At 41.2% G+C, this 26,207-nt stretch overlaps 1 protein-coding gene across 2 annotated transcripts in view; it reads right to left on the bottom strand.

Moving 5' to 3' along the window:
* Positions 1–26,207, bottom strand: part of INO80 (INO80 complex ATPase subunit) — a 137,423-nt gene that overhangs the window by 62,207 nt on the left and 49,009 nt on the right. For both annotated transcript variants that reach the window (XM_009209961.3, XM_003900795.4), the window contains exons 15-24: positions 18,451–18,510; positions 17,250–17,392; positions 15,243–15,327; positions 13,846–13,963; positions 12,550–12,635; positions 8,958–9,125; positions 8,305–8,438; positions 7,226–7,290; positions 6,436–6,529; positions 3,588–3,759 (exon numbers count right to left, since the gene is read on the bottom strand). In XM_009209961.3, the coding sequence (XP_009208225.1) occupies positions 3,588–3,759; positions 6,436–6,529; positions 7,226–7,290; positions 8,305–8,438; positions 8,958–9,125; positions 12,550–12,635; positions 13,846–13,963; positions 15,243–15,327; positions 17,250–17,392; positions 18,451–18,510 (1,125 nt within the window). The remainder of the gene's footprint in view (positions 1–3,587; positions 3,760–6,435; positions 6,530–7,225; positions 7,291–8,304; positions 8,439–8,957; positions 9,126–12,549; positions 12,636–13,845; positions 13,964–15,242; positions 15,328–17,249; positions 17,393–18,450; positions 18,511–26,207) is intronic.

Raw genomic sequence — 26,207 nt, 5'->3', positions numbered from 1 at the left:
ACAATACCACATTCTTGCAAAGACGTAGAGCGCCTCACTCTGTCACCCTCAGAGGCCCAGAATGCAGTGGTGAGATCACTGTTTATTTTAGCCTCAACCTCCTGGGCTCAGGCGAACCTCCCACCTCAGCCTCCCAAGTAGGTGGAACTACAGGTACATGGCATCAGGTTTGGTTAATTTTTGTATTCTTTTGGTAGAGACGGGGTTTTGTCATGTTGACCTGGCTGGTCTCTAACTCCTGGGCTCAAGCGATCATCCCGCAACAGCCTCCCAAAGTGCTGGAATTATGGAATTACAGGCATGAGCCACCATGCCTAGCCTCTACATTGTTGTTAATTGTTACATCTGGAGCTCCTAGTTCTTTTTTTTTTGAGATGGAATTTTGCTCCTGTTCCACAGGCTGGAGTGCAATGGCATGATCTTGACTCATTGCAACCTCCACCTCCCGGGTTCAAGTGATTCTCCTGCCTCATCCTCCCTAGTAGCTGGGATTACAGGTGCCCACCACCATGCCCGGCTAATTTTTGTATTTTTTTTTTAGTAGAGACGGGGTTTCACTATGTTGGCCAGGCTGGTCTTGAACTGCTGACCTCAGGTGATCCACCTGCCTCGGCCTCCCAAAGTACTGGGATTAACAGGCATGAGCCACCGCACCCAGCTGGCTTCTGGTTCTATATTCAGAACCTAGGCTAACCTTTAAGAGTGGATAATATCTAATGATCATTTTCCTTGGCTGAAAAACAAAGATTTCCTTTTTGAGGTTTTTGGTTTTTTTTTTTGAGACAGGGTCCCGCTCTGTCACCGAGGCTGGAGTACAGTGGTGTAATCAGGGTTCGCTGCAGCCTTGACATCCTGGGTTGAAGGGATTCTCCTGCCTCAGACTACTAAGTAGCTAGGACTACAGGCACCCACCACCATGCTTGGCTAATTTTTAATTTTTAATTTTTTTTTTTTTTTTTTTTTGAGACAGAGTCTTGCTCTCTCGCTCAGGCTGGAGTGCAGCTGCATGATCTCGGCTCACTGCAACCTCTGCCTCCGCGTTCAAGAGATTCTCCTGCCTCAGGCTCCTGAGTAGCTGAGATTACAGGCACATGCCACCACACCCAGCTAATTTTTTTTGTATTTTTATTTTTTTTTTGAGAAGGAGTCTTGCTCTGTCACCCAGGCTGGAGTGCAGTGGTGTGATCTCTGCTAACTGTAACCTCAGCCTCCCATGTTTAAGCAATTCTCGTGCCTCAGCCTCCCAAGTAGCTGGGATTACAGGCGCGTGCCACCATACCCAGCTAATTTTTGTATTTTTAGTAGATGCGGTGGTTTCACTACTTTGGCCAGGCTGGTCTTGAACTCCTGCCTCAGCCTCAAAAAGTGCTGGGATTACAGGTGTGAGCCACTACACCCGGCTGACAGTCTTATCATTAATTATGAGAACAATAAGCTCTAGCAAAATACACTACTTGGTTGGTATTTCAATATACATACATATGTTGGAGATAAGGATGATGAGACTGAAAGCAGAACAGTGTCTCCACACATATATGATAAGCTTTCAGTTCCCCGTGGCCCATTAGCTCATTAATTCAGTATATACTCTAAACCACTACAAGAGCAAATGTCTATCCACAACATGGGATAAAATTAAAATGAGTAAATATAAGTGAATCTTTCAACTGGGTAAACATATTTTATGACCAGTTTCCCATAAAGCATACTACCCACATCTGCCTTTCTCAGGCAATTCTAACTGACATAAGGACCTCACTAAGCAGACGCTCTGGAACATACTATAATATTTTCAGAAAACAGAGAATACAAATGAATGATGCATATCTCTAGTGTTAAGAAAAATGCAGATGTCTACATAACAGGGAACAACAATCTCTTGGAAGAATGGTGCTTTTTGTATAAAAAGCAGAATTGATAAAAATGTATTACAGTAGTAACATATATTACCAAATTTAGGGGTTGAGAGAAGGAATTAATCTTTTACAGAAGGTTAAGCAACTCTTCAGACATACCAGTGTTCCCAGTAGACGTACTAGGAATATTTCACCAGCAGGAAATCACCCTGCCACCACTGACTGCATTATTCCAAAAAGGCTGGAATCCAGTTACATTAATTTGCATTACTGACTCCCTCTCCAAAGTCCAAAAATTACATGGAGCAATGCTTAAGAAACCAACTGGGAAAACAGAAGAGAAGGAAATCATGTGAGCTTTTCAGTGTACAGGGTACAAATACTGGACGACCTAGCCAAAGAATGTCCTTCATTCCACAACAGTAACTGTCAAACTACCCCATAACATTTTCTATAGAATACAAGGAAAATGACCTAGTTTCTAAACTTCAATCTAGCTGAAGGACTTTAACAAACGAACTGTCACTCCTCTTCTCAAAACTCTCTAGTATTACTCATTTCACTCAGAATAAATTCCAAACCCTTGGCAATTCTTATGAGGTTGCATATGATCTGGACCTACATCTATAACTTCAGTTCCTGTCACCTTATTTCACCTTCTTTGTCACCTACTATTCTGTAAGGGCCAAGAATTGTATGAAACTGTACACATCATCATTACTTTCCATGGAAATACAATTTAAGATTACAATGAGATGCCACTACATAATAATTAATATTTAAACATAATACTCAAAATAATTAAATACTTAAAATAATTATAACTGTAAGGAATGATTATTCATAAGGAGTCACACAACAAAACAAAACAAAACAGATTGCCATTCCCAGGTGTAGTGGAGAATGCTGAATAACATACCGTAGGTGCAAATGTAAATTTATAAAACCATTTTGGAAAAACGTTTGGCAAAAGCTACTAAACCTAAACAGAGTTATACTTGACAGTATAGCAATTCCATTCCTGGATGTAAACACCAAAGAAAGTAATGTTTGCATTCATCAAATAACACGTACACAAATGTGCATAGGGGTTTCATTCATAATAACCTAGAACTGGAAACAACCAAAATATCTACCACAGTAGAAGAGACTAATAAATTGCAGTCCATTCAGACAATGTAATACTTCATAGCCATAAAAAAATAATGCTACATACGACATGGACAAAACTCATAAATAATACTGAGTGAAAAATCCCAGTTACAAAAGTGTACATACAAGATAATTCCATTTATATAAAGTTCCAAAACAGGCAAAAATAATCTATGGTGACAGAAGTAGAATGGCAATTACCTTTAATTGTTGGTTTGTCTTTTCTAAACTAGAGGTATTAAACAGAAAGGAGCATGAGGGAGTTGGAAGTGTTCTATATATTAACCTAGATGGTTGTTACACAAGAGTATACACATATATAAATTCACAGAGCTGTACACTTAAGATCTGTGTACTTCACAGTAATGTAAAAAATAAACATTTTGAAAATATAAAATGCACTCAAAAATATATATACAAAGTGTAAATTAAGTTAGAACTCAATACGCTGCACCACCCACTCCTCTGGGAATTTTTTGGTTCTGTCAGGCCTTCATTTACTTTACTATTATTTTTACTGATTCAAGGAAAAGGAAAGAAGATACTAAGGAGGTAATGTACGCTCAAATAAGTGCTTACCTTTAACAAAGGGCAGCTGCAAAGGTTTGGAAAGGAGAGTGGAAAATTAACCCCAAGAAGGAAATCCTTGTTTCTCAGGTATCTCTGATGGCTCTCCCCTTCTGGCTCTCCCCAGGAGCGTAGCTGATAGAGCCTGTAGGAGGCTTTCAGAGACAGGAAAAGAGCTAACCATCTGAAACAAACCACAGCAGACACACTTATTCAGTGCTCCATGGAGGTTTGAGGGTCGTTCATAGCAGCAAGGAATGATCCAAAGATTGTCTCTCATTAACATAACTCTTTTGTAAATCTTTATCATTTTAGAAACAGTTCTTTCCTACTTTCCTACTTTCAGATAAATTCTTTCACATTACATGGTTTGCTACCATGAAAACTAAAATCCTCCGTAAAGCTCCTATCAATATTAAAAAAAATTTGCCAGGTGCAGTGGCTCATGCCTGTAATTCAAACACTTTGGGAGGCCAAGGCAGGCGGATTATCTCAGGTCAGGAGTTTGAGACCAGGCTGACCAACATGGCAAAACCCGGTCTCCACTAAAAAAAAAAAAAAAAAAATTAGCTGGGCGTGGTGGTGCGTGCCTGTAATCCCAGCTACTTGGGAGGCTGAGGCATGAGAATCGCTTGAACCCGGGAGGTGGAGATTGTAGTGAGCTGAGATCGCCCCATTGCACTCCGGCCTGGGCAACAGAGCAAGACTCTGTCTCAAACAAACAAAAACAAACAAACAAAAACAAATTCACCTTGGCCGAGTGCGGTGACTCACGCCTTTAATCCCAGCATTTTGGGAGAATGAGACAGGTAGATCAATTGAGGCCAGGAATTTGGGAACAGCCTGGCCAACATGGTGAAACCTCACCTCTACAAAAGTAGAGGTGGTGCAGCTACTTGGGAGGCTGAAGCAGGAGAATCACTTGAACCTCAGAGGTAAAAGTTTCGGTGAGCCGAGATCGCGCCACTGCACTCCAGCCTGGGTAACACAGTGAGATCCCGTCTCCAAAATGAAAGAAAAGAAAAAGAAAAAAGAAACATTCACCTCTAGCACAAAAAGTCGTATCATAAAAATGTCTTCAGCCAGGCACAGTGGCTCAGGTCTGTAATCCCAGCACTTTGGCGGGCCGAGATGGGTGGATCAACTGAGGTCAGGAGTTCGAGACTGGCCTGGCCAACATGGCAAAACACCATCTCTACTAAAAATACAAAAATTAGCCAGGCATGGTTGTGCACACCTATAATCCCAGCTACTTGGGAGGCTGAGGCAGGAGAGTAACTTGAACCCAGGAAGTGGAGGTTGCAGTGAGCCAAAATTGAGTCATTGCACTCCAGCCTAGGCGACTGAGCGAGACTTCGTCTCCAAAAAAGAAAAAAAAAAAACCTTCATATTAAGGAGATAACCATTTCTAATTACATAAATCAAAAGTAATAAAATCAGTGAGAACCATTATACCAAAGAACAGAGAATTAAACTTCCCATAACACTTGAGGCAGGCTATGCTGCAATCACCACTAACTAAATGAATCACCAGCTTCCATTCGCCCTGTAGAAATAAGTAAAACAAGACTTACTAGAAATTACGGGAGAAAAGCCTAAACAGTTTATATTTAAGGGGAGTGTGTGTGTGTGTGTGTGTGTATATACATATGTGTGTGGTGTGTGGTGTGGGGGTGTGTGGGGGTGTGTGTGTGTGTGTGTGTTGTGTGTGTGTGTGTATTCTCATTCTGTTGCCTGGGCTGGGGTGCAGTGGCATGATTTAGGCTCACCGCAACCTCTGCTTCCTGGGTTCAAGCGATTCTCCCCCCTCAGCCTCCTGAGTAGCTAGAACAGGCCATTGGCACCATGACTGGCTAATTTTTGTATTTTTATTACAGACAGGGTTTCACCATGTTGGCCAGGCTGCTCTCAAACTCCTGACCTCAGGTGATCCACCTGCCTCAGCCTCCCATAGTGCTGGATTACAGGCATGACCACTGCGCCTAGCCTATTTAAGGTATATTATGAAGCATCATACAATTATTAAATGAGCAAAAGAAAGGTACAATTCACTTATGAATAACAAATTAGTCTGTTTGTTTGTTTTGCTTTGTTCTGAGATGGAGTCTCGCTCTGTTGTCCAGGCTGGAGTGCAGTGGAGCGATCTTGACTCACTGCAACCTTCGCCTCCCAGGTTCAAGCAATTCTCTTGCCTCAGCCTCCCGAGTAGCTGGGACTACAAGGGTGTACGACCACACCCAGCTAATTTTTGTATTTTTGGTAGAGATGGGGTTTCACCATGTTAGCCAGGCTAGTCTTGAACTCCTGACCTTAAGTGATCCACCCGCCTTGGCCCCCCAAAGTGCTGGCATTACAAGTGTGAGCCACTGCACCTGGGCCTGGCGAACAAACTTTATTCTTTTTTTTTTATACGGAATTTTGCTCTTGTTGCCTCAACTGATCCTGGCTGGCCTCAACTGATCCAGGCTGGAGTGCAATGGTACAATCTCAGCTCACGGCAACCTCCACCTCCCAGGTTCAAGCAATTCTCCTGCCTCAGCCTCCTGAGTAGCTGGGATTACAGATATGCACCACCATGTCCAGTTAATTTTGTATTTTTTAGATATGGGGTTTCTCCATGTTGGTCAGGCTGGTCTCGAACTGCCAACCTCGGGTGATCCAACCACCTCGGTCTCCCAAAGTGCTGGGATTACAGGCATGAGCCACCGTGCCTGGCCTACAAACTTCATTCTTAACAAAAGAAAATTAACGACAAGTTCCCTAAGATGATTTAATATTAAATATTTAATTCCACAGTATTCAATATCTGTCCCATTTATTCCTAACTGCTCTCTTATCAAACAATAAGCAAACCTCTCACCTGGCCAAAAGTCCCTGAAGCATAAGGTTTGCCATTTCTGCCGGAGATATATCAATAAAGCGAAGGAAAGAGAAACAGCTTTCTTCATTAATACCTGAAATAGAAAAGACAATTTGAAACCCAACAGCAAACCAAGAGACGATGCTCAGTTAAAGCCTGCTCAACTGCTGAGTTCTGACTTAAGAACAAAACACTATTCTAAAGGTTCTGATCTAGCCACTTTGGTGGAAATTAAGGTGCCACACCTTTATACTACAATTATAGATAAGGGAGGCAGGCCTATGAGATACGGCATATATGGACCAGACTAGAGATGGCTCCTATGTTACCTTTGGGATTTTTGGATGCTTGCCTAAATGGCTTCTCTTTGTCCAATGCCAGGAAAAAGATAAGGACAGGACAGGGGTGAAAGGTCCTGAACCTTGGCCTTAATATTTTGGACAATGCGCAAAGTTGAGTAGCTTCTTTTCCTTAGGCTGGAAGTCTCATTAATGAGAGACTCCAGCACTGACTTTGTCAAGTTTCAAGGGCAAGAAATTCTTGAAAGGCAGGTATAAAATACAGACAGAAAGTCAATAATACTATTTTCTACTTCTTCCTCTCATAGCTACAAATCACAGAGCCTATAAAGATAACTAATTTCCTTAATTAAATCTTACCAAGATTTTATAAATAAAGGCCTACCATATAGGCAAAACTAATACTCGTTCTAAATCAGTCTCTCAGCAAAACAAAGAGCATCCTGGTAAAACCTTGACAAACCTCCTTTCCCAAAGATCAAAACACCTACCTTTTCTATGAAAGAGAGACTGTTGGATATAGTCTGGTGCAAATGGAGAAAGAACCCTTAACCACCTGCAAAGTAAGTAAATAAAGTAAAGCCAAACCCAAATATAAATAATGGAAAGTTAACTAGACTAGAGGCTCCATACCAAGTAAAACCTTTTAGTTTTGGAATTATTTTCACTTTTAAGAAGTTTCTTGCAACATTACCAAGCAAAAATCATAGCATACATGTCAAAAAATACAAAGTATTTAATGACAGTGTAAGAAGATAATACAAGTTAAAAGTAGTCTCAATTTATTTCAGAGAATCACAATTCTAGTGCCCTAAGGCATCGTATACTATATTAAACAAAAAAGCAATATAGCTCTGGCCTGTTTCCCCCTGCTCAAGTTAAATATTAACCTGGAGCTGCAAATAACTCATAAAGTAAAATCCAAGAAATGTGTTTCAATTTCAGTTTCATTAAACTAAATACTGGTGATGAGTTTCTCTACAAAAGAGCTTTCTAAATCCATGGTTCTCAAATGTTGATATGCAGAAAAAAACCCTGGGAACTTGTTTAAAAATTCAGAAGCCAGGGCCATAATAACTCACAGGTGTGGAATGGACCACACATCTATTTTCCGAATGGAAGTCGTCTCTAGTGTATCACCTTAACAACCACTTTAAACTTTATTAAATTTATCATTGCCGACTCTGAGAAAAAGGTAAATATGATTAACTTACAATACAATCGGTTCACCCACAAGTGCAATTCCAAATGTAAAGTAAGCCATCACAAACCAATTTCAGCAACGGGGCACAGATATGCATGCTGGCTGCAAGTATATTATTTACAAATCCGTGCACATTCCTGATTCAAAGAAGAACCAGAAGTGACTAGTGCCTTTAAGGCTACCTAGTTGAAGATTTAACAGTGCTCAAATTCCTTCCATAAGATCCCTCAACAAATAGTTGTCCACCCTTTACTTAAATGCCTCATTGTTGGAGATCTCATATACTCTCCATTATATTTATCTGCTTAGCAATAAAACTGTAAATTATAAAACACTAACAGCGAACAGATAGTAATACTTCCCTACCTGTCTCGTGAATGATTGAAGACCCTGATCTGTCCATGACGGTAGATAAACTTTGAAATGTGGTATGGCTTTAGGGAAATATGAAATGGAGACCAAGTTTCTTGTCGTTCAAATAACTCTGGGTGATTACACACCTAAAAGGAAGGGAAATGGTAAGACAATATTACCACATGCAGACATCTTTATACGTAATGATAGGGGATCCCAAATCCCAAATGTTTACCTTTGGGAATGGATACTTTCCCATTTTCATCTCATTAACAGCCTTTGTTTATCTGACATCAAGGATAGACTGTTTTTCTTGAAGTGGGTTATAAAGACAACTTCAAGGCCAGGCGCAGTGGCTCACCCAGCACTTCGAGAGGCCGAGGTGGGTGGATCACTTGAGGCCAAGAGTTTGAGACCAACATGGGGAAGCCTCATCTCTACTAAAAATACAAAAATTAGCCAGGCATGGTGGCAGGCTCCTATAGTTTCAGCTCCTTGGGAGGCTGAGGCAGAAGAATCACCTGAACCTGGGAGCCAGAGGTTGCAGTGAGCCAAGATCGCGCCATTGCACTCCAGCCTGGGCGACAGAGCTAGACGACTCTATCTCAAAAAACCCCAAAAAACAAAAAAAACAAAACTTCAAGGCAACTGACCTAAGTTCTTACCTTCCTAAACTGCATGACCAGATTCATGAGGCTGCTGGTGGTGTTCTGTGCTTGTTGGGTAGAGCCCATAGAAGACTGCAATAAATCCTCAATGGAAATTTTGTTCTTTAATGCCTGATATAACAGTTTCTGTCGGCTGGTCAGTTGGCAATACATTAGAATCTCAATCTAAAAATCAATAAGAACATTTATATTTGGAAAAGTAGTTTCTAAGAAAATTCAGCATCAGCTTAAAGTTGAAAACACACACAAACCATTATTATGATTGAGAATAAACATATGTGAACTCAGTATCTCTATAAACCTGTGAATTGGACAACCATTCAGAAAACATGTATATTCCTCAGCCCTCTTCTCTTCACCACTCATTCCATTTGCTTTCCCTGGGCAATTTCTTCCACTTCTAACAGTGCCAACTAGTAGTCATCACAGTAACATACAAAAATATATTCCCAAACATACCCAGGCAGTACCTGCAACTACTAACTCTAAGAGTACCACTCAGTCTGCAGCAATTGCATACGTGATGTGTTAGAAAAACAGTTCTTTTTTCCACAATTTACTAAATTGGTGAATAGCATTACCATTCCATCAGTTGGGAAAGACAAACTTAATTCACTTCTGAATGCTCTCTGACACCCCGTGTTCTAGTATTTCCTAAATCCTTCAATTCAGCTTGGAAATCTACCACTCTTTCTAATCACACCCATTGCCTGCTGCTGGCCCTCATCTGATATAGTATAGACTGATAATATTTTGCGGTCTTCCTGCCTCCAGTTTCTTCTGGTTGTGATATACATTCCACATATAGCTCATAAAGGAATTCAACTGCTAAAAAATCTTCAATGTGCATTTCTGCCTATAGTAAAATGTTGAAACTTCTCATCTCGGCAAAGAAAGCCGCCAATAATCAGGCCGAGTGCAGTGGCTCACGCCTGTAATCCCAGCACTTTGGGAGGCTGAGGTGGGCAGATCACAGGTTAGGAGTTCAAGACCAGCCTGGCCAACACAGTGAAACTCCGTCTCTACTAAATACAAAAATTAGTCGGGTGTGGTAGCATGAGCCTGTAATCCTAGCTACCCAGGAGGCTGAGGCAGGAGAATCACTTGAACCCGGGAGGCAGAGGTTGCAGTGAGCCGAGATTGCACCACTGCACTCCAGCCTGGGCAACAGAGCGAGGCTCCATCTCCAAAAAAAAAAAAAAAAAGAAAGTTCTCCCATAATCTAACCTACCTACCTTACTGTCTGAGTTTCTCGTCATCATAACCTCCTCACATACCACTTAGTCACTTAACCACAATTATCTGAAAGTTAGCCAAAACAGGCTGCATATTTGAATGTTACTCTATCTTTGCTCATGCTGCCCTTGTTGCCTAGCCCCCCATTCCCACCATATTTTCCTAGTAAATGCCAACTCATCATTTGAAACTTGGCTCACATGTCATCTTTGCTTTAATGCCCTCTCTAACTTTCCCTAACAAAACTATAAGAAGATAGAAAACACTAAATGATGTTGAAGAAACACATACTATACACAGTGGTTAAGCACCATACTAGATCTTCAGATCACCTCCCTATGTAGCACTAAACAACAATTATGAACTAGCTGGGTGCAGTGACTCACACCTGTAATCAGGGCCGGATGTGGTGGTTCATGCCTGTAATCCCAGCACTTCGGGAGGCCGAAGCGGGTGGATCATGAGGTCAAGAGATCGAGACCATCCTGGCCAACCAACATGGTGAAACACCATCTCCACTAAAAATACAAAAATTAGCTGGGCACAGTGGTGCACACCTGTAGTCCCAGTTACTTGGGAGGCTGAGGCAGGAGAGTTGCTTGAACCAGGCAGACGGAGGTTGCAGTGAGCCGAGATCGTGCCACTGCACTCCAGCCTGGTTGACAGAGCAAGACTCAGTCTCAAAAATAAATAAATAAATAAATAATTAGCCAGGCATGGTGGTGTGTACCTATAGTACCATGTACTAGGGAGGCTGAAAAGGTACAGTTCCACTCCTCTCTTTGAAGTGTATATACATACAATCCCTGATTTTTTAAGTCCAGCACGGTGGCTCATGCTTATAGTCGTAGCACTCTGGGAGGTTGAGGTGGGAGGATTGCTGGAGTCCAGACTAGCTTAGGCAACATAGCAAGATCCTGTCTCTATAAAAAAATGAAAAATTAGCCAGGTGTGGTGGTGTACACCTGTAGACCCAGCTACTAGGGAGGGTGAGGTGGGAGGATTGCTTGAGCCAAGGAGGTCAAGGCTGAAGTGAGCCATGATTGCACCACTGCAGTCCACCATGGGTGACAGAGCGAGCCCTTATCTTACAAAAAAAAAAAATTACAAGGAGGAAAAAAGAAGGGAGGGATTAAAAGATACTAAGAGGTCGGGCACAGTAGCTCACACCTATAATCCCAGCACTTTCAGAGGCCCAGGCAGGTGAATCCCTTGAACTCAGGAGTTTGAGACCAGCATGGGCAACATGACAAAACTGGTCACTACAAAAAATAAAAAAAAATACAAAAATTAGCCAGGTGTTGTGGCACACACCTGTAGTTCCAGCTACATGGGAGGCTGACAGGGGAGGATCACTGGAGCCCAGGTGGTCAAGGCAACAGTAAACCAAGATTGTGCCACTGCACTCCAGTGTGGGTGAAGGAGTAAGACCCTGCCTCAAAAGAAACAACAAACCAGATACTGAGAGACAGACCATCCAAATGCTATGTGTGGACCTTGCTTGTATCCTTATTCTGACAAATCCTTTTTTTTTTTTTTTTTTTAAGATAGAGTCTCGTTCTGTCGCACAGGCTGGAGTGCAGTGGCGTGATTTTGGCTCACTGCAAGCTCCGCCTCCTGGGTTCATGCCATTCTCCTGTCTCAGCCTCTCGAGAAGCTGAGACTACAAGCTCCTGCCACCACGACTGGCTAATTTTTTGTATTTTTAGTAGAGACAGGGTTTCACCATGTTAACCAGGATGGTCTCGATTTCCTGACCTCATGATCCGCCCGCCTCGGCCTCCCAAAGTGTTGGGATTACAGGCGTGAGCCACTGCACCTGGCTACAAAATTAATTCTTTGAAGAAGAGAGACAGACACACAAAGACAACTGGAGATATCTGAACACTGACTAGATATGTGATGCTATCATGGAATTGGTCTTTTGAAATGGGTGTGATAATGGCATGCAGTTAGGCAGTATTTTAAAAAACTGAATCTTTTAGAAATACACATGAAAACACTTTATAAACAAATAATCATTTATAAAACATCCGGGATTTGCTTTTGAATAAGAGAGAGGTAGAGTTAATGATTATTGTAATGGAACAATGGGTCAAGGGGATTCATTACACTATCTTTCTACTTTTGTAATGTTTCAAATTCTCTAGTAAAAAGCATTAAAAGAAAAAGAAAAAAAGATGTTATTTTCCTCAATTATTTGCCTCATTTTAAGTTCTCTTTGATCCATGCAAATTTAAACCTCTTCCTTCAAGCAAACTTTCCAACTAAACATATACCAACAAATTTATCCCCCTGGAATCTTAAGTTGGTGCCTAATGATGCTTAAACACATGAGGTCTTCTTTACTCACCTTGTCAGATAATTCATTTTCCACATCTTTCTTGATTCTCCTCAGCATAAATGGCTTCAAAATCATGTGTAAGCGAGAAAGTTGATCTGAAATGCCAGGAGGCCCCCAAATAACACATTATACTGATTTCACAAAAACAACAGAAACAAATACCACATTCATCTCTCACTGAACTCTTCAAAAATCCTTTGGCTCAATGATTCTCTAAAAGTAGACTGAAACTTTTCCCCAAGTAGGAAAGCAAGGAATTTTAACTTTCTGTACCATCTTGCTATAGTCAACAGGGTAAATGTATTAGGCTCTATTTTCATTAGAATTCATTTTTACGTTTTAGGGACACTTTACCAATAATAGGGTTATAAGTATAATAAAAATTACCTGGGACTGTCAGTGTTCCCCAAAAATTACCTTCCAAGAGATGTCAGTAAATTAACAACTTGTAGTGTAAAACCACATAAGGACTTTTCTAATAGTGAGCAAGCTCATGTCTGTGTAATAAACACTCCAGAATGCTCTTAAAATCAGAGCATTTTTTGATTCAACAAGATCAAAAGTATTGATAAGGCTAAAAATACAACGGAAACAAATTCTAAGACAGAGAGAAAAATAACAAAATGACCCTTCTAATATTTGCTGTTTTTATCATAGGAAAAAAGCCTTGACCCATTACACAAACAATTAAATATGAATTTTTCTTTTGAGATGGAGTCTTGCTCTGTCACCCAGGCTGGAGTGCAATGATGCAATCTCGGCTCACTGCAACCTCCACTGCTCCCAGGTTCAAGCGATTCACCTACCTCAGCCTCCCGTGTAGATGGGATTACAGGCACCTGCCATCATCATGCCCGGCTAATTTTTGTATTTTTGTAGAGATAGGGTTTTACCACGTTGGCCGGGCTGGTTTTAAACTCCTGACCTAAGGTGATCTGCCCACCTCAGCCTCCCAAAGTGCGGGGATTACTGGTGTGAGCCACCATGCCTGGCCAATATGAATTTTCCAAGATCTAAATGGGAAACGTGAATTCTGCAAGCTAAAATATAGTACTTTATGAATCAAGCCTGATCTGCCTTGATTAGACAAGACTATAGTAGTAATCATCTAAATTAATTCTTTTTTGACTGTTAAATACGTACAAAAAATGTAAGCATTTTATAAGCAAAATATGTGGTTTTGTTTCCCTGATTTGTCTATGTATACTGAAAGAAAAATTCTTCAAATAAAATAAAATATGCAATTATGTGGTTGCCTATACTGATAGGTAGACAGAAAGAAAGCCAGTTCATAATAGTACTCACTCTCATCAATAGCGGATTTGTTTTCGGCATGGCTCTCAATGTCCTTGGAAAACCATTCATTAAATTCTTCATGTGAATCAAATAATGTTGGCATAATGAAATGCAGCAGAGCCCAAAGCTGTAAACAAAGACACAAATGAAATAGCTATAAAGCAACAAAATGACAGTGTGTAAGGATGTATTAGGGTAGACAGAGAGAGATAACTGCAGGTGTATTCGTGTGTAAGTGCCTAGATCCATGTGTATGTGTGAGTGAAAGACAGAGAATGAATGAATTCAACTACATGCTTGCCTCATCAACCAACCCTAATTTTATTAGGTGCTGTAGCAAAGTGTGATTATTTTTCAATTAATTTCAAACTAAAAGTTTGAAAGTGAAAGTCATGCTCAGATTTTGCAATGGAATAGTTTTAACGATCTTCTTATAAAAATCTATCCCATAATTCAACACAACCTAAGGTATGATAACTTGCTACTAATAATCCTAGATTAGGGGTTAGAAAAACATGGCCTGTTGGGCCAAGTCTGGTCTACCACTATTTTAAATCAAGTTTTATTGAAACATAGCCATGGCCATTCACTTGTATGTATTGTCTATGGCTACTATACTAAACGAGCAAAGTTGAGTAGCTGCAACCATGGTTGTATGGCCTGCAAACTCTATAAAACATGTACTATCTGCCAGTTTCTATGAAGTTTTCTTCTTTTTGTTGTTTTTGTTTTTTTTGAGATGGAGTCTCACTCTGTTGCTCAGGCTGGAGTACGGTGGCATGATCTCGGCTCATTGCAACTTCGACCTGAGGATTCAAGCAATCACCCCAACTCAGCCTCCTACGTAGCTGGGACTACAGGCGTGCACCACTATGCTTGGCCAATTTTTTGATTTTTTTTTTTTTTGTAGAGTCGGGGTTTCCCCATGTTGCCCAGGCTGGTCTTGAACTGCTGGGTTCAAGGCATCCTCCCACTTCGACCTCCCAAGTTGTTAGGATTACAGGCATGAGCCACTGCACTCAGCCTCTATAAAGATTTCTGACCCTTATTCTAGATGATCAATTAACTCCCCCCAAAAATTTTAGCTCCCCTCTGCGTCAACAAATATTACATTTCAACTCTAGCAAAAACACATCTCTGCGTTAAATGTTTACATTTTCTAATGTGGTCAGTATTTCTTACATAAATGCAAAAGAATACAGTAACTCATTGGCCTTATGCCAGAGAATAAGAAAACTGGAATGATGCCTATGCCTGAAAGATGAGTTGGGGCAAGTCTTTTATGTGGGGACTATAATTTACACAAAGCAGTAGCACTGCAGGGGAATGGGTAAAGAATTCTATGCTCTGCTGGAATCCTTCTGTTTTATGAAGATATAAAACCTGGGACCTGGACTAGTGCCTACCTCTGCCATGGTGTTCTGAATTGGGGTCCCGGTTAGCAAAAGACGATTCCGACACTGGAACTGTAAGAGGATCTTCCAACGAACGCTGTTTAATAAAATAAGTTACAAATTCATGTTAGCAACAAATTATTCTTTAATTATCCTACTGAGACCCCATATTGACAAAAATGCCTTCCAAAAAACTAACATTCAGAATCAAGTATTCCATCATGTATTCAACTGAAAAACATTATTCAACAAAGCTGAAAACAGGAAACTTCCAAGGGAAATGACTCCTCTCTACTGAAAACATGGTATTTGGATTCAGAAAAAATAGCCTCAAATAGGCAGAGTTGGATCATTTCTGGCTTTATAAACTCTTCCATTATCTTTAGTCAGTTTTGCTGATATAAGTCATCTAATTAGAAAGTACATATCTGTAGTATAAAGTGTTAAAATTATTAATCTGTACACTTCCAGTATGAGTTTGGAGGGAGCAGTTATGAGGAGTGTTGTGTGAGAAGAAAACGTAAAATGAGTCTTCGTTGCTCCTGGCCAAAGGCATGTGCTCCTTCGAACAACTGCGGTATGCCAGGCATGGCAGCTCATGTCTGTACTCCCAGCACTTTGGGAGGCTTGGGTCCAGAAGTTCAAGACCAACCTGTGCAGCATGGATAAACCCCGTCTCTACTATAAATACAAAAAATCAGCTCAGCATGGTGGCACATGCCTATAGTCCCAGCTCTGAGACTGAGATGAGAGGATCATTTGAGACAGGCAGGTCGAAGCTGCAGTGAGCCCCAACTGTGCCATTGTACCACTCCATCCTGGGCAACAGAGCAAGACCCTGTTCCCTGTCTCAAAAAAAAAAAAGATTGCTGTAGGAAGTAATACCTTTCCGAGGATAAAAGTTCCACAGAAGGGCAGGTACAGTGGCTCATGCCTGTAATCCCAGCACTTTGGGAGGCAGAGGCAGGTGGATAACCTGAGGTCAGGAGTTCGAGACCCAAAATGGCAAAACCCCGTCTCTACTAAAAATAACAAAAATTAGCAGAGCATGGTGGCAAGCACTTGTAATCCCAGCTACTCAGGAGGCTGGGGCAGGAGAATTGCTTGAATCTGGGAGGTGGAGGTTGCAGTGAGCCGAGACTGCGCCACTGCACTCCAGCGTGGGTAACAAGAGCGAAACTACGTCTCAAAAAAAAAAAAGAAAGAAAGAAAGAAAAGAAAAGAAAAAAGAAAGTTCTGCAGAAAATATCATCCAGCCAGTTAACACAGACCTCTAATAAAGTTCTAAGGACTCACCAAGAGTTAATAAAAAATACATCAAAGCCAAGGTTTAATATCACCAAATAACACTTTTTTTTTACTTTGGGACTTCAAAGGTATTGGAATATTTTAAACACATGACTTAAAATAAAAGGATTCTGGGAGATCTGAAAACCATCCAGGGACTCAGATAATCTACATAAAACAAACAGAGCATCCAATCCACATAACCTAACATTCTACTTCCTATTTAGAACTCCTGTCTAAAATAATATCTTAAAGCAAGGGCAGAGACTCCCTCCTCTACAGAAATTTTCCCTGAAGAGATGACCTGTAAAAATGTCACCTTCTTGAATAGGGAGATAAAAGTTGAGAAAAGTCTTCGTATTCTTGGCATTAACATTTGTGCTCCATGAAAAAATTAAAAAAGGGAATTTCTGTCTTCTGATCAGGTACATGACTGATGCAGAGATCATGTCACGTCTGATTTAAAACCTCTCATATATTGGACGGGTGGCTCATCCCTGTAATCCCAACACTTGGGGAGGCCGATGCAAGAGGATCGCTTGAAGCCAGGAGTTCAAGACTAGCCTGGGCAGCAAAGCGAGACCTTGTCTCTACAAAAAAAATAAAATAAAACTTCTCATATCTTCATTCATATACACAAGTCTATGTGTGTGTGTGTGTGTGTGTCTGTGTCTATGTGTGTGTGTATACTTAACCCAATGCATTGAGTTTGGTTTCTGCTACTCATGTTACCTGGAACTACTCTTGAGCGCCTGAGCCTCATCCAGTACCATGTATTGCCACTTGACCCGCTGGAAATACTTTACATCCTGCACCACCAGCTGATAGCTGGTAATAACCACATGGAAGGGGGCATCCTGAGTGTAGAGGGTCTTCTGTAAATATAAAAGGGGAAGGGTGAAAAGAGAAACCTAATAATTCATAATAAGGAACTGATGTATGGACTGGTTTTCTAGGGCCGAAATGTTTAAGATAGCCCTGAAGATGTGCTTCTCCCATATGGTAGGGAGATGTGCAGTGAAGTGAACCATACTGTGGGGTTTTGTTTGTTTTACTATTGTTAAGATAGGGTCTCACTCCGTTACCCACGTTAGAGTACAGCAGTGTGAACATGGTTCACTGCAAACATAACCTCCTGGGCTCTAGTGATCCTCCTGCCTTAGTCTCCCAAATAGCTGGGACTACAGGCATGCACCACCATGCCTGGCTAATTTATTTTATTTTATTTTACGTAGAGATGGGGTCTCACTATGTTACCCAGGCTGGTCTCAAACTCCTGGACTCAAGTGATCCTCCTGCCTCAGCCTCCCAAAATACTGGGATTACAAGCAAGAGCCACCATTCCCGGTCACTACTGTTTTTAAAGCAGTCACGTTTACCACAAACTAGGCTGAAAACTAGTCTTCAGTTTATTAAAGAAAAAAGTTCTGGCCAGGTGTGGTGGCTCACACCTGTAATCCCAGCACTTTGGGAGGCTGAGGCAGGGGGATCACTTAAGCCCAGGAGTTTGAGACCACTTTATGCAACAGGTTGAAACCACATCTCTACAAAAAATACAAAAATTAGCCAGGCGTGGTGTAGCAAGCCCATAGAGTATGCTGTCTCCTGCTTGTAGTTCGGGAGGTTGAGGTGGAAGGATTGCTTGAGCCAGGGTGTCACGGCTACAGTGAACTGTGATCATGCCACTGCACTCCAGCCTGGGCAACAGAGTAAGACCTTGTCTCAAAAAAAAAGATTCTTAATTAATCCTGGAAATCAAGTCCAGTTGATTGCCTACAATAGGAAAAGTACTGTATGAGAAAAATGGAAACTTGATCAGTGTCCAGAAATATATAATAAATAAGATTTTGTCTAAAAGAAATTATCCACATCGATTAGAGAAATAATGACTGCATGCACGGTATGTATGTATGCAGTTTAAGTAGAATGTTACCTGACTCCAGAACCTTCTGATGACTTTTCTATCATGAGGATTTCCCCAATATGGTAGCACCTAGAAAAAGGGCCGATATATACATTACTTTCTATTGATGATCTTAAAAGTATCACAACAAATATATAATTCGGAACGATTTAAAAAGAAACTAATAAAATGAGTATAGGAAGTCCTCTCCTGCCAATGGTGGAAGTTTAACCAACCCTGTTGTCCAAATAAACACACACACACACACACACACACACAATTCATTTGTCTGAAGGCATAATACAGCTACTGAGATAGTGGGCAATTACAGAGGCCCAAATAAGAAAAGAATGGAAGCCCAGAGAGGTCAGCCTAGTATGTGGCATATTTTCTCACTGATGGTACCATTGCAATACAAAAGTTCTAGTTGAGAGGGTAAGAAACTGAGGACACATTTTCTAAAGAGATGTAAGACAGGCTGGGCATGGTGGCTCACGCCTATAATCCCAGCACTTTGGAAGGTCGAGGCGGGTGGATCACCTGAGGTCAGGAGTTGGAGACTAGCCTGGCCAACACGGTCAGACCCCGTCTCTACTAAAAATACAAAAATCAGCCAGGTGTGGTGGCATGTGCCTGTAATCCCAGCTACTAGGGAGGCTGAGGCAGGAGAATCGCTTGAACCTGGGAGGCAGTTGCAGTGAACAGAAATGATGCTATTGCACTCCAGGCAGGGGGGACAAGAGCAAGGCTTTGTCTTAAAAAAAAAAAAAAAAAAAAGATGTAAGACATAGAGAACAAAAATTGTAGTTCAAGGAAAAAGACTCTTGCAACCAGCCACATCCCTGGCTTTAAATTGGAATTCAAAGGCTACAAGGTAGTAGTTATAGTAAACCATACATAGACTTGCCTGAATAGATACCGACTCCCAGCCTCAGAACATCTGAATTCCTGACCAGATTAAGAAGGATTTGAATAATTTGCATCCCTACCAACCCCCAAAAAACTACTAGTGGCAGAAAAACATATAAATCCTCTGTAACATATAAATCCTCTCTAGAAGAAAACAGTAGTGAGAGCCCACACTTATCTCTATAGTTTTTCCTATACAATGTCTGGCATAGCATTAGAAAATAATCAGACATATAGAAAGACCATACCACATGACTGAAAGCCTACATGAAAGAAAGATACTGTATACAGAGGAAATTAAAATAATAAAAATGTTAAAAACAGACTTTTGGCTGGGTGTGGTGGCTCATGCCTGTAATCCCAGCATTTTGGGTGACTGAGGCTGGCAGATCACCTGAGCTCGGGAGTTTCAGACCAGCCTGGGGAACGTGGTTAAACCCTGCTTCTACAAAAAATACAAAAGTTAGCTAGGTGTGGTGACACGCGCCTGCAGTCCCAGGAACTCATGAGTCTAAGGCAGAATTGCTTGAGCCTGGGAGAGGTTGCAGTGAGCCAAGATTGTGCCACTGTACTCCAGCCTGGGCAACAGAGCAAGACTTTGCCTCAAAATAAATAAATAAATAAATAAAAGTTTAGGCCGGGCGTGGTGGCTCACACCTGTAATCCTAACACTTTGGGAGGCCAAAGCGGGTGGATCACGAGCTCAGGAGATCGAGACCATCCTGGCCAACACGGTGAAACACCGTCTCTACTAAAAATAAATAAATAAATAAAAAAAATAAATTAGCTGGGAGTGGTGGCATGCACCTGTAGTCCCAACTATACGGGAGGCTGAGGCAGGAGAATCGCTTGAACCCGGGAGGTGGAAGTTGCAGTGAGCTGAGATCATGCTACCGCACTCCAGCCTGGGTGACAGAGTGAGACTGTGGTCTCAAAAAACTAAATAAAATTTAAAAATTTTAAAATAAAAATAAAAAATACTTTTTAAAATGCTAATTTGTTAATGAAAAACAAGACAGAATTTCAGTGGTATGCTGTAAATTATAAAATAATCAAAGTGAATTTTTAGAACTGAAAAATAAAACTAAAATCTAGAAATTAATGGATGGATCTAATGACAGATTAGATGCAGCTGAAGAGAAAATTAGTGAACCAGATGACAAGTCAGAAGATAATATCCAGATTAAAGCACAAAGAAACAAAAGAATGCAAGATTCAGCACTTTTTCTGTGATGTTTCTAGATGTGGTTTTCTTTCTCTTTATCCCTGGACCTCATAGGGCTTCTTTAATCTGCAGACTGCTATTTTTTATTGTTTTGAAAAATTTCAGCCAAATGGAAGCAGAAGTATGCAGGAAGAAATGAAGATTAATAAAAACTGAATATATAATATGAAAATATCTAAACATAAAATATATAAGCAATAATAAAATGTCTCATGGGGTTTAAAATACTAAAAGTATATAAAACCTAGAGCATGTAAGTCTAGACACAAGGGAGGTAGTTCAAGTATACCGAAGTCTTTATACTATCCAGAAAGTAGTAACTCTTAATTTATATATATTTCTTAAGTCAAGAAAGCAAGTTTCTCCCCCAGATTATCTACTAGAGAATAAAATAGGCCAAGTGTGGTGGCTCATGCCTGCAATCTCAGCACTTTGGGAGGCTGAGGCGGATGGATCACTTGAGGCCAAGAGTTCAAGACCAGCCGGGCCAACTCTGTCTCTAGTAAAAATACAAAAATTAGCTGGGCACAGAGGGTGCAGTGAGTGGAGATCACACCACTGCACTGAAATGTGGGGGACAGAGCGAGAGTTTGTCTCCAATAAAAAACCAAAAAGAATAAATATATGACTAGTGCTGTGGTTTGAACATCTCTCTAGAGGTTTATGTATTGGAAACTTAATCCTCAATGCAACAATAGTGAGAGGTGGGACCTTTCAGGGGGGTCATGGGGGCTTTGCCCACATGAATGAATTAATGCCATTATCACAGGAGTTAACCTCACCCCTGGGCTCTTCTGCTCCTCTGCTTTCCAATCTGGGGTGATGTAACAAGAAGGCCCTTGTGAGATGAGGACTCCTCACTTTTTAACTTCTCAGGCCCTCTGGAATTGTAAGAAATAAATCTCCTTTCTTTATAAATTACCCAGTTTTCTGTGTTTTGTTATAGCAGCGCAAAACAAACTAAGACAAATAATAAGCTAAGACAGGGAGGGAGAGCAATAACATTTAATCAGTCTAAAAGGACGTAAGAAAGGAGAGAACCGAAAAACTGGGACATATTTCTCAGGATCTCCTGAGTGCTGTCATGGGCCAAAAACTGTTTTTAAATTAGGGCATGGTGGTTCATGCCTGTAATCCCAGCACTTTGGGAAGCCAAGGTGGGCAGATGACCTGAGGTCAGGAGTTCAAGATGAGCCTGGCCAACATGGGGAAAACCCTGTGTCTACTAAAAATACCAAAATTAGCTGGGCGTGGTGGTGGGCGCCTGTTATTCTAGCTACTCAGGAGGCTGAGGCAGGAGAATTGCTTGAACCTGGGAGGCAGAGTGAGCTGAGATCACGCCACTGCACTCCAGCCTGGGCGACAAAGCCAGACTCCATTTCAAAAAAAAAAAAAAAAATTTTTTTTAATTTAAAAATACGGAAAAAAGAAAAACAGGTGCCACAAGTAGAAAAACAATTAGTACGGCAGACTTAAACTCAGTATTTATCAGCATTTACATTAACAGCACAAATATTCCCAATAAGAGGCAAGAAATACACCTTAAGGTCAGGCACGGTGGCTCACGCCTATAATCCCAGCACTTTGGGAAGCTGAGGCGGGCGAATCACTTGAGGTCAGGAGTTAGAGACCAGTCTGGCCAACATGGTGAAACTCCATCTCTACTAAAAATACAAAAATTAGCCGTGCGTGGTGGCATGCGCCTGTAATCCCAGCTTCTAGGGAGGCTGAGACAGGAGAACTGTTTGAACCCTGGAGACGGAGGTTGCAGTAAGCTGAGATCGTGCCACTGCACTCCAGCCTGGTGACAGACGAAGACTCCGACTCAAAAAAAGAATTACACCACAAATGATGTAAAATGATTAAAAATAAAAGGAAGAAACAATGCCATGTAAAAATTAAGCAAAGATGTTCTCATATCCTGTATTCAGAAAAAAATTAACCAAAGAAAAACAGGTATCAGAAAATACAGACTTTCAGTCAAAAAGTCTTTAAAAGGAAAATTTCATAATAAAAGGTTCAGTTCACCAGAAAGATAAAATTATAAATTTGTATATATCTTACAGCCTCAAAATATATAAAGCAAAAATGGACAGAAGAGAAATGGACAAATCCATAATCATGGTATATTTTAATATACCCCTCTCAGTCAGTGACAGAATAGGCAGGCAAATCAGCAAAGACATGAAAGAGCTGGACAAGTTAACAAACTTTGACCTAAATCAACATATATTGGCCGGGCGCGGTGGCTCAAGCCTGTAATCCCAGCACTTTGGGAGGCCGAGACGGGCGGATCACGAGGTCAGAAGATCGAGACCATCCTGGCTAACACGGTGAAACCCCGTCTCTACTAAAAAATACAAAAAACTAGCCGGGCGCGGTGGCGGGCGCCTGTAGTCCCAACTACTCGGGAGGCTGAGGCAGGAGAATGGCGTGAACCCGGGAGGCGGAGCTTGCAGTGAGCTGAGATCCGGCCACTGCACTCCAGCCTGGGTGGCAGAGCGAGACTCCGTCTCAAAAAAAAAAAAAAAAAAAAACATATATGCAACACTGCAATGAATAAAGGCAGAACACCTATAATTTTCCAATACACAGAGGACATATAAAAACTGACAATATGCTGAGCCATAAAAACGAGGATTCAAATTTCAAAGCATTGAAGTCATAAAAAGTTTATTTTACCAGTGTGAATTTAAGGTATCAATTAATAAAAAACAAGACATCTAGACAATCCTCTACTGTTTGAAAATTATAAATTACACTTCTTATTTTTTAAAAGAGATAGGGTCTCACCCTGTTGCCTAGGCTGGAGTACAGTGGTGTGATCATAGCTCACTGTAGCCTTGAACTCCAGGGCTCAAGTTATCATCCCACCTAGAAATACACTTTTAAATAACCCATGGATCAAAAATGAACTTGCAATGGAAGTTAAGAGATTATGATGAACTCAAAGATAATGTATATATGACACATCAAACCTTTGGATGGCTAAAGTCATGCTCAGAAAGCAATGAATATCCTTAAATGTACATATATTAGAAGCTGAAAATGAATACTCTAAGCTCCATCTCAAGACATCAGATAAAGAAAAAAGCTGGCCGGGGGCGGCTAACATCTGTAATTCCAGCAGTTTGAGAGACCAAGGAGCATCGCTTGAGCTCAGGAATTCGAGACCAGCCTGGCCAACATGGGGAAACTCAGCCTCTACTAAAAATACAAAAATTCGCTGGGCATGGTGGCAGGCTCCTGTTACTGCTCCAGTTCCTCGGGAGCTTGAGGCAGGAGAATCGCTTGAACTCGGGGGAGGCAGAGGTTGCAGTGAGCCAAGATCATGTCACTGCACTCCAGCCTGGGAAACAGAGCGAGACACTGCCTCAAAAAAAAAAAGTAGACAAAGAGTGCAGTGTGGGGCTATGTTCCAATATGTATGACTTTCAATTTCATATGTCACACTCTATGAAAGTTTTTTTTTATCAGTAATTTTAAAATGTAAAAACTATTCTTAGCTTACAGTCATTCAAAAACAGGTGGCAGGTCAGGCGCGGTGACTCATGCCTATAATCCTAGCACTCTGGGAGGCCGAGGCAGGCAGATCACCTGAGGTCAGGAGTTCAAGACCAGACCGGCTAATATGGTGAAACCCCGTCTCTACCAAAAATACAAAAATTAGCTGGGTGTGGTGATACACCCCTGTAGTTGCAGCTACTTGGGAGGCTGAGGCAGCAGAATTGCTTGAACGTGGGAGGCGGAAGTTGCAGTGAGCCAAGATCGTACCACTGCACTCCAGCCTGGGCAACAGAGCAAGACTCTGTGTCAAAAAAAAAAACAAAAAAAAAAAACCAGGTGGTAGATTCCTTAATAAGTAGAATTACCATATGACCTAACAATTCTACTCATAGGTATATACCCAAAAGAAGTGAAAACAGTAAAAGTGTTCAAACAAAAACCTGCACAGGAATGTTCACAGCAGTACTGTTCACAACAGCCAAAAGGTGGAAACAACCCAAATATTCATCAACGATGAATGGATGACCACAATGTGATATGTATACACAATGGAATATTAGTCAGCCATATAAAGGAATAAAGCACTGATACATGATATAATAGGGATGAAGCTTGAAAACTTTATACTCAGTAAAAGAAGCCAGACAGAAACAGCATTCACGAAATGTTCAGAATAAGCAAATCCAGCCACAGGAGGCGAATTTGTGGTTGCCAGAGGCTATAGCACAAGGTGAATAGAAAGTGATTGCCTAGTGGGTAAGGGCCTTCTGTTTGGGGTGATGAAAAAGTTATGAAACTAGATAGCAGTGATGGTTACACAACACTGTGAATGTACCTAATGCTACCACATCGTACTTTTTTTTTTTTTTGAGACAGAGTTTCACTCTTGTTCCCCAGGCTGGAGTGCACAATCTCGGCTCACCACAACCTCTGCCTCCCGGGTTCAAGTGATTCTCCCGTCTCAGCCTCCGGAGCAGCTGGGATTACAGGCATGTGCCACCACACCCAGCTAATTTTGTATTTTTACTAGAGATGGGGTTTCTCCTGTTGGTTAGGCTGGTTTTGAACTCCCGACCTCAGGTGATCCACCCATCTCAGCCTCCCGAAGTGCTGGGATTACAGGCGTGAGCCACCACACCCAGCCCATTTTTTCATAAGCTTGGTCTGTAGGCATGCGCTACCATGTCCAACTAATTTTTAAATTTTTTGTAGAGATAAGGTCTGTGTTGGCAAGGCTGTTCTTGAACTCCTGGACTCAAGTGATCTTCCCACCTCAGCCTCCTAAAGTACTGGGATTACAGGCATAACCCACCAGGCCCAGTCCATTTTTAATAGTTAAAATGGTAAATACTATGCTCTAGCATTTTGTCACAATAAAACATATATTGGGGCACTAGGAAAAAACCCAAATCAGGCCAAATGCAGTGGCTCATGTCTATAATCCCAGCATTTTAAGAGGCCGAGGTGGAATGATTGTGTGAACATGAGTTAGACATCAGCCTTGGCAACATAACAAGACCTCGTCTCCACAAAAAATTTTTTAAAAATCAGCTGGGTGTTGTGGTGCATGCCTGTAGTCCTAGCTACTTGGGAGGCTGATGTGGGAAAATGGCTTGAGACGGAGTTCAGAGCTGCAGTGAGCTATGATCACAACTCTGCACTCCACCTTGGAAGACAGAAGGAGAAAATGTATCTAAGAAAAAAAAAAAGCAAAGAAAAAAAATCAAAAGAGGTGGCAACACCCACGGGCATATTACCCTAAATTAGAATATCAACAGAAAGTTCAACATGCAAATGATAGGTCTGTTTCAGGCATACTTATAAAGTCAAAGGAAAGGTATCAATGACATTAGTAATATCACATGGCCATCTATCGGCCAGTGGAAGAGCTATTGAAAACTTAAGTGGTTTGGTGAAAAAATTTTAAGACCTTTTCTGTTTTGTTTTGTTTTTTTTTGAGACGGATTCTCACTCTGTCGCCCAGGCTGGAGTACAGTGGCACGATCTTGGCTCACTGCAACCTCTGCCCCCGCCCCGGGTTCAAGCGATTCTCCTGCCTCAACCTCCCAAGTAGCTGGGATTACAGGCCCCCACCACAACACCCGGCTAATTTTTGTATTTTTAGTAGAGACGGTTTCACCATCTT

Source organism: Papio anubis, chromosome 7 (genome assembly GCF_008728515.1).
Source record: "Papio anubis isolate 15944 chromosome 7, Panubis1.0, whole genome shotgun sequence".
In the NCBI taxonomy this organism is placed as follows: Eukaryota; Metazoa; Chordata; class Mammalia; order Primates; family Cercopithecidae; genus Papio; species Papio anubis.
Note: the sequence above shows the minus strand (reverse complement) of the source record. Positions and strands in the feature narration are given on the sequence as shown.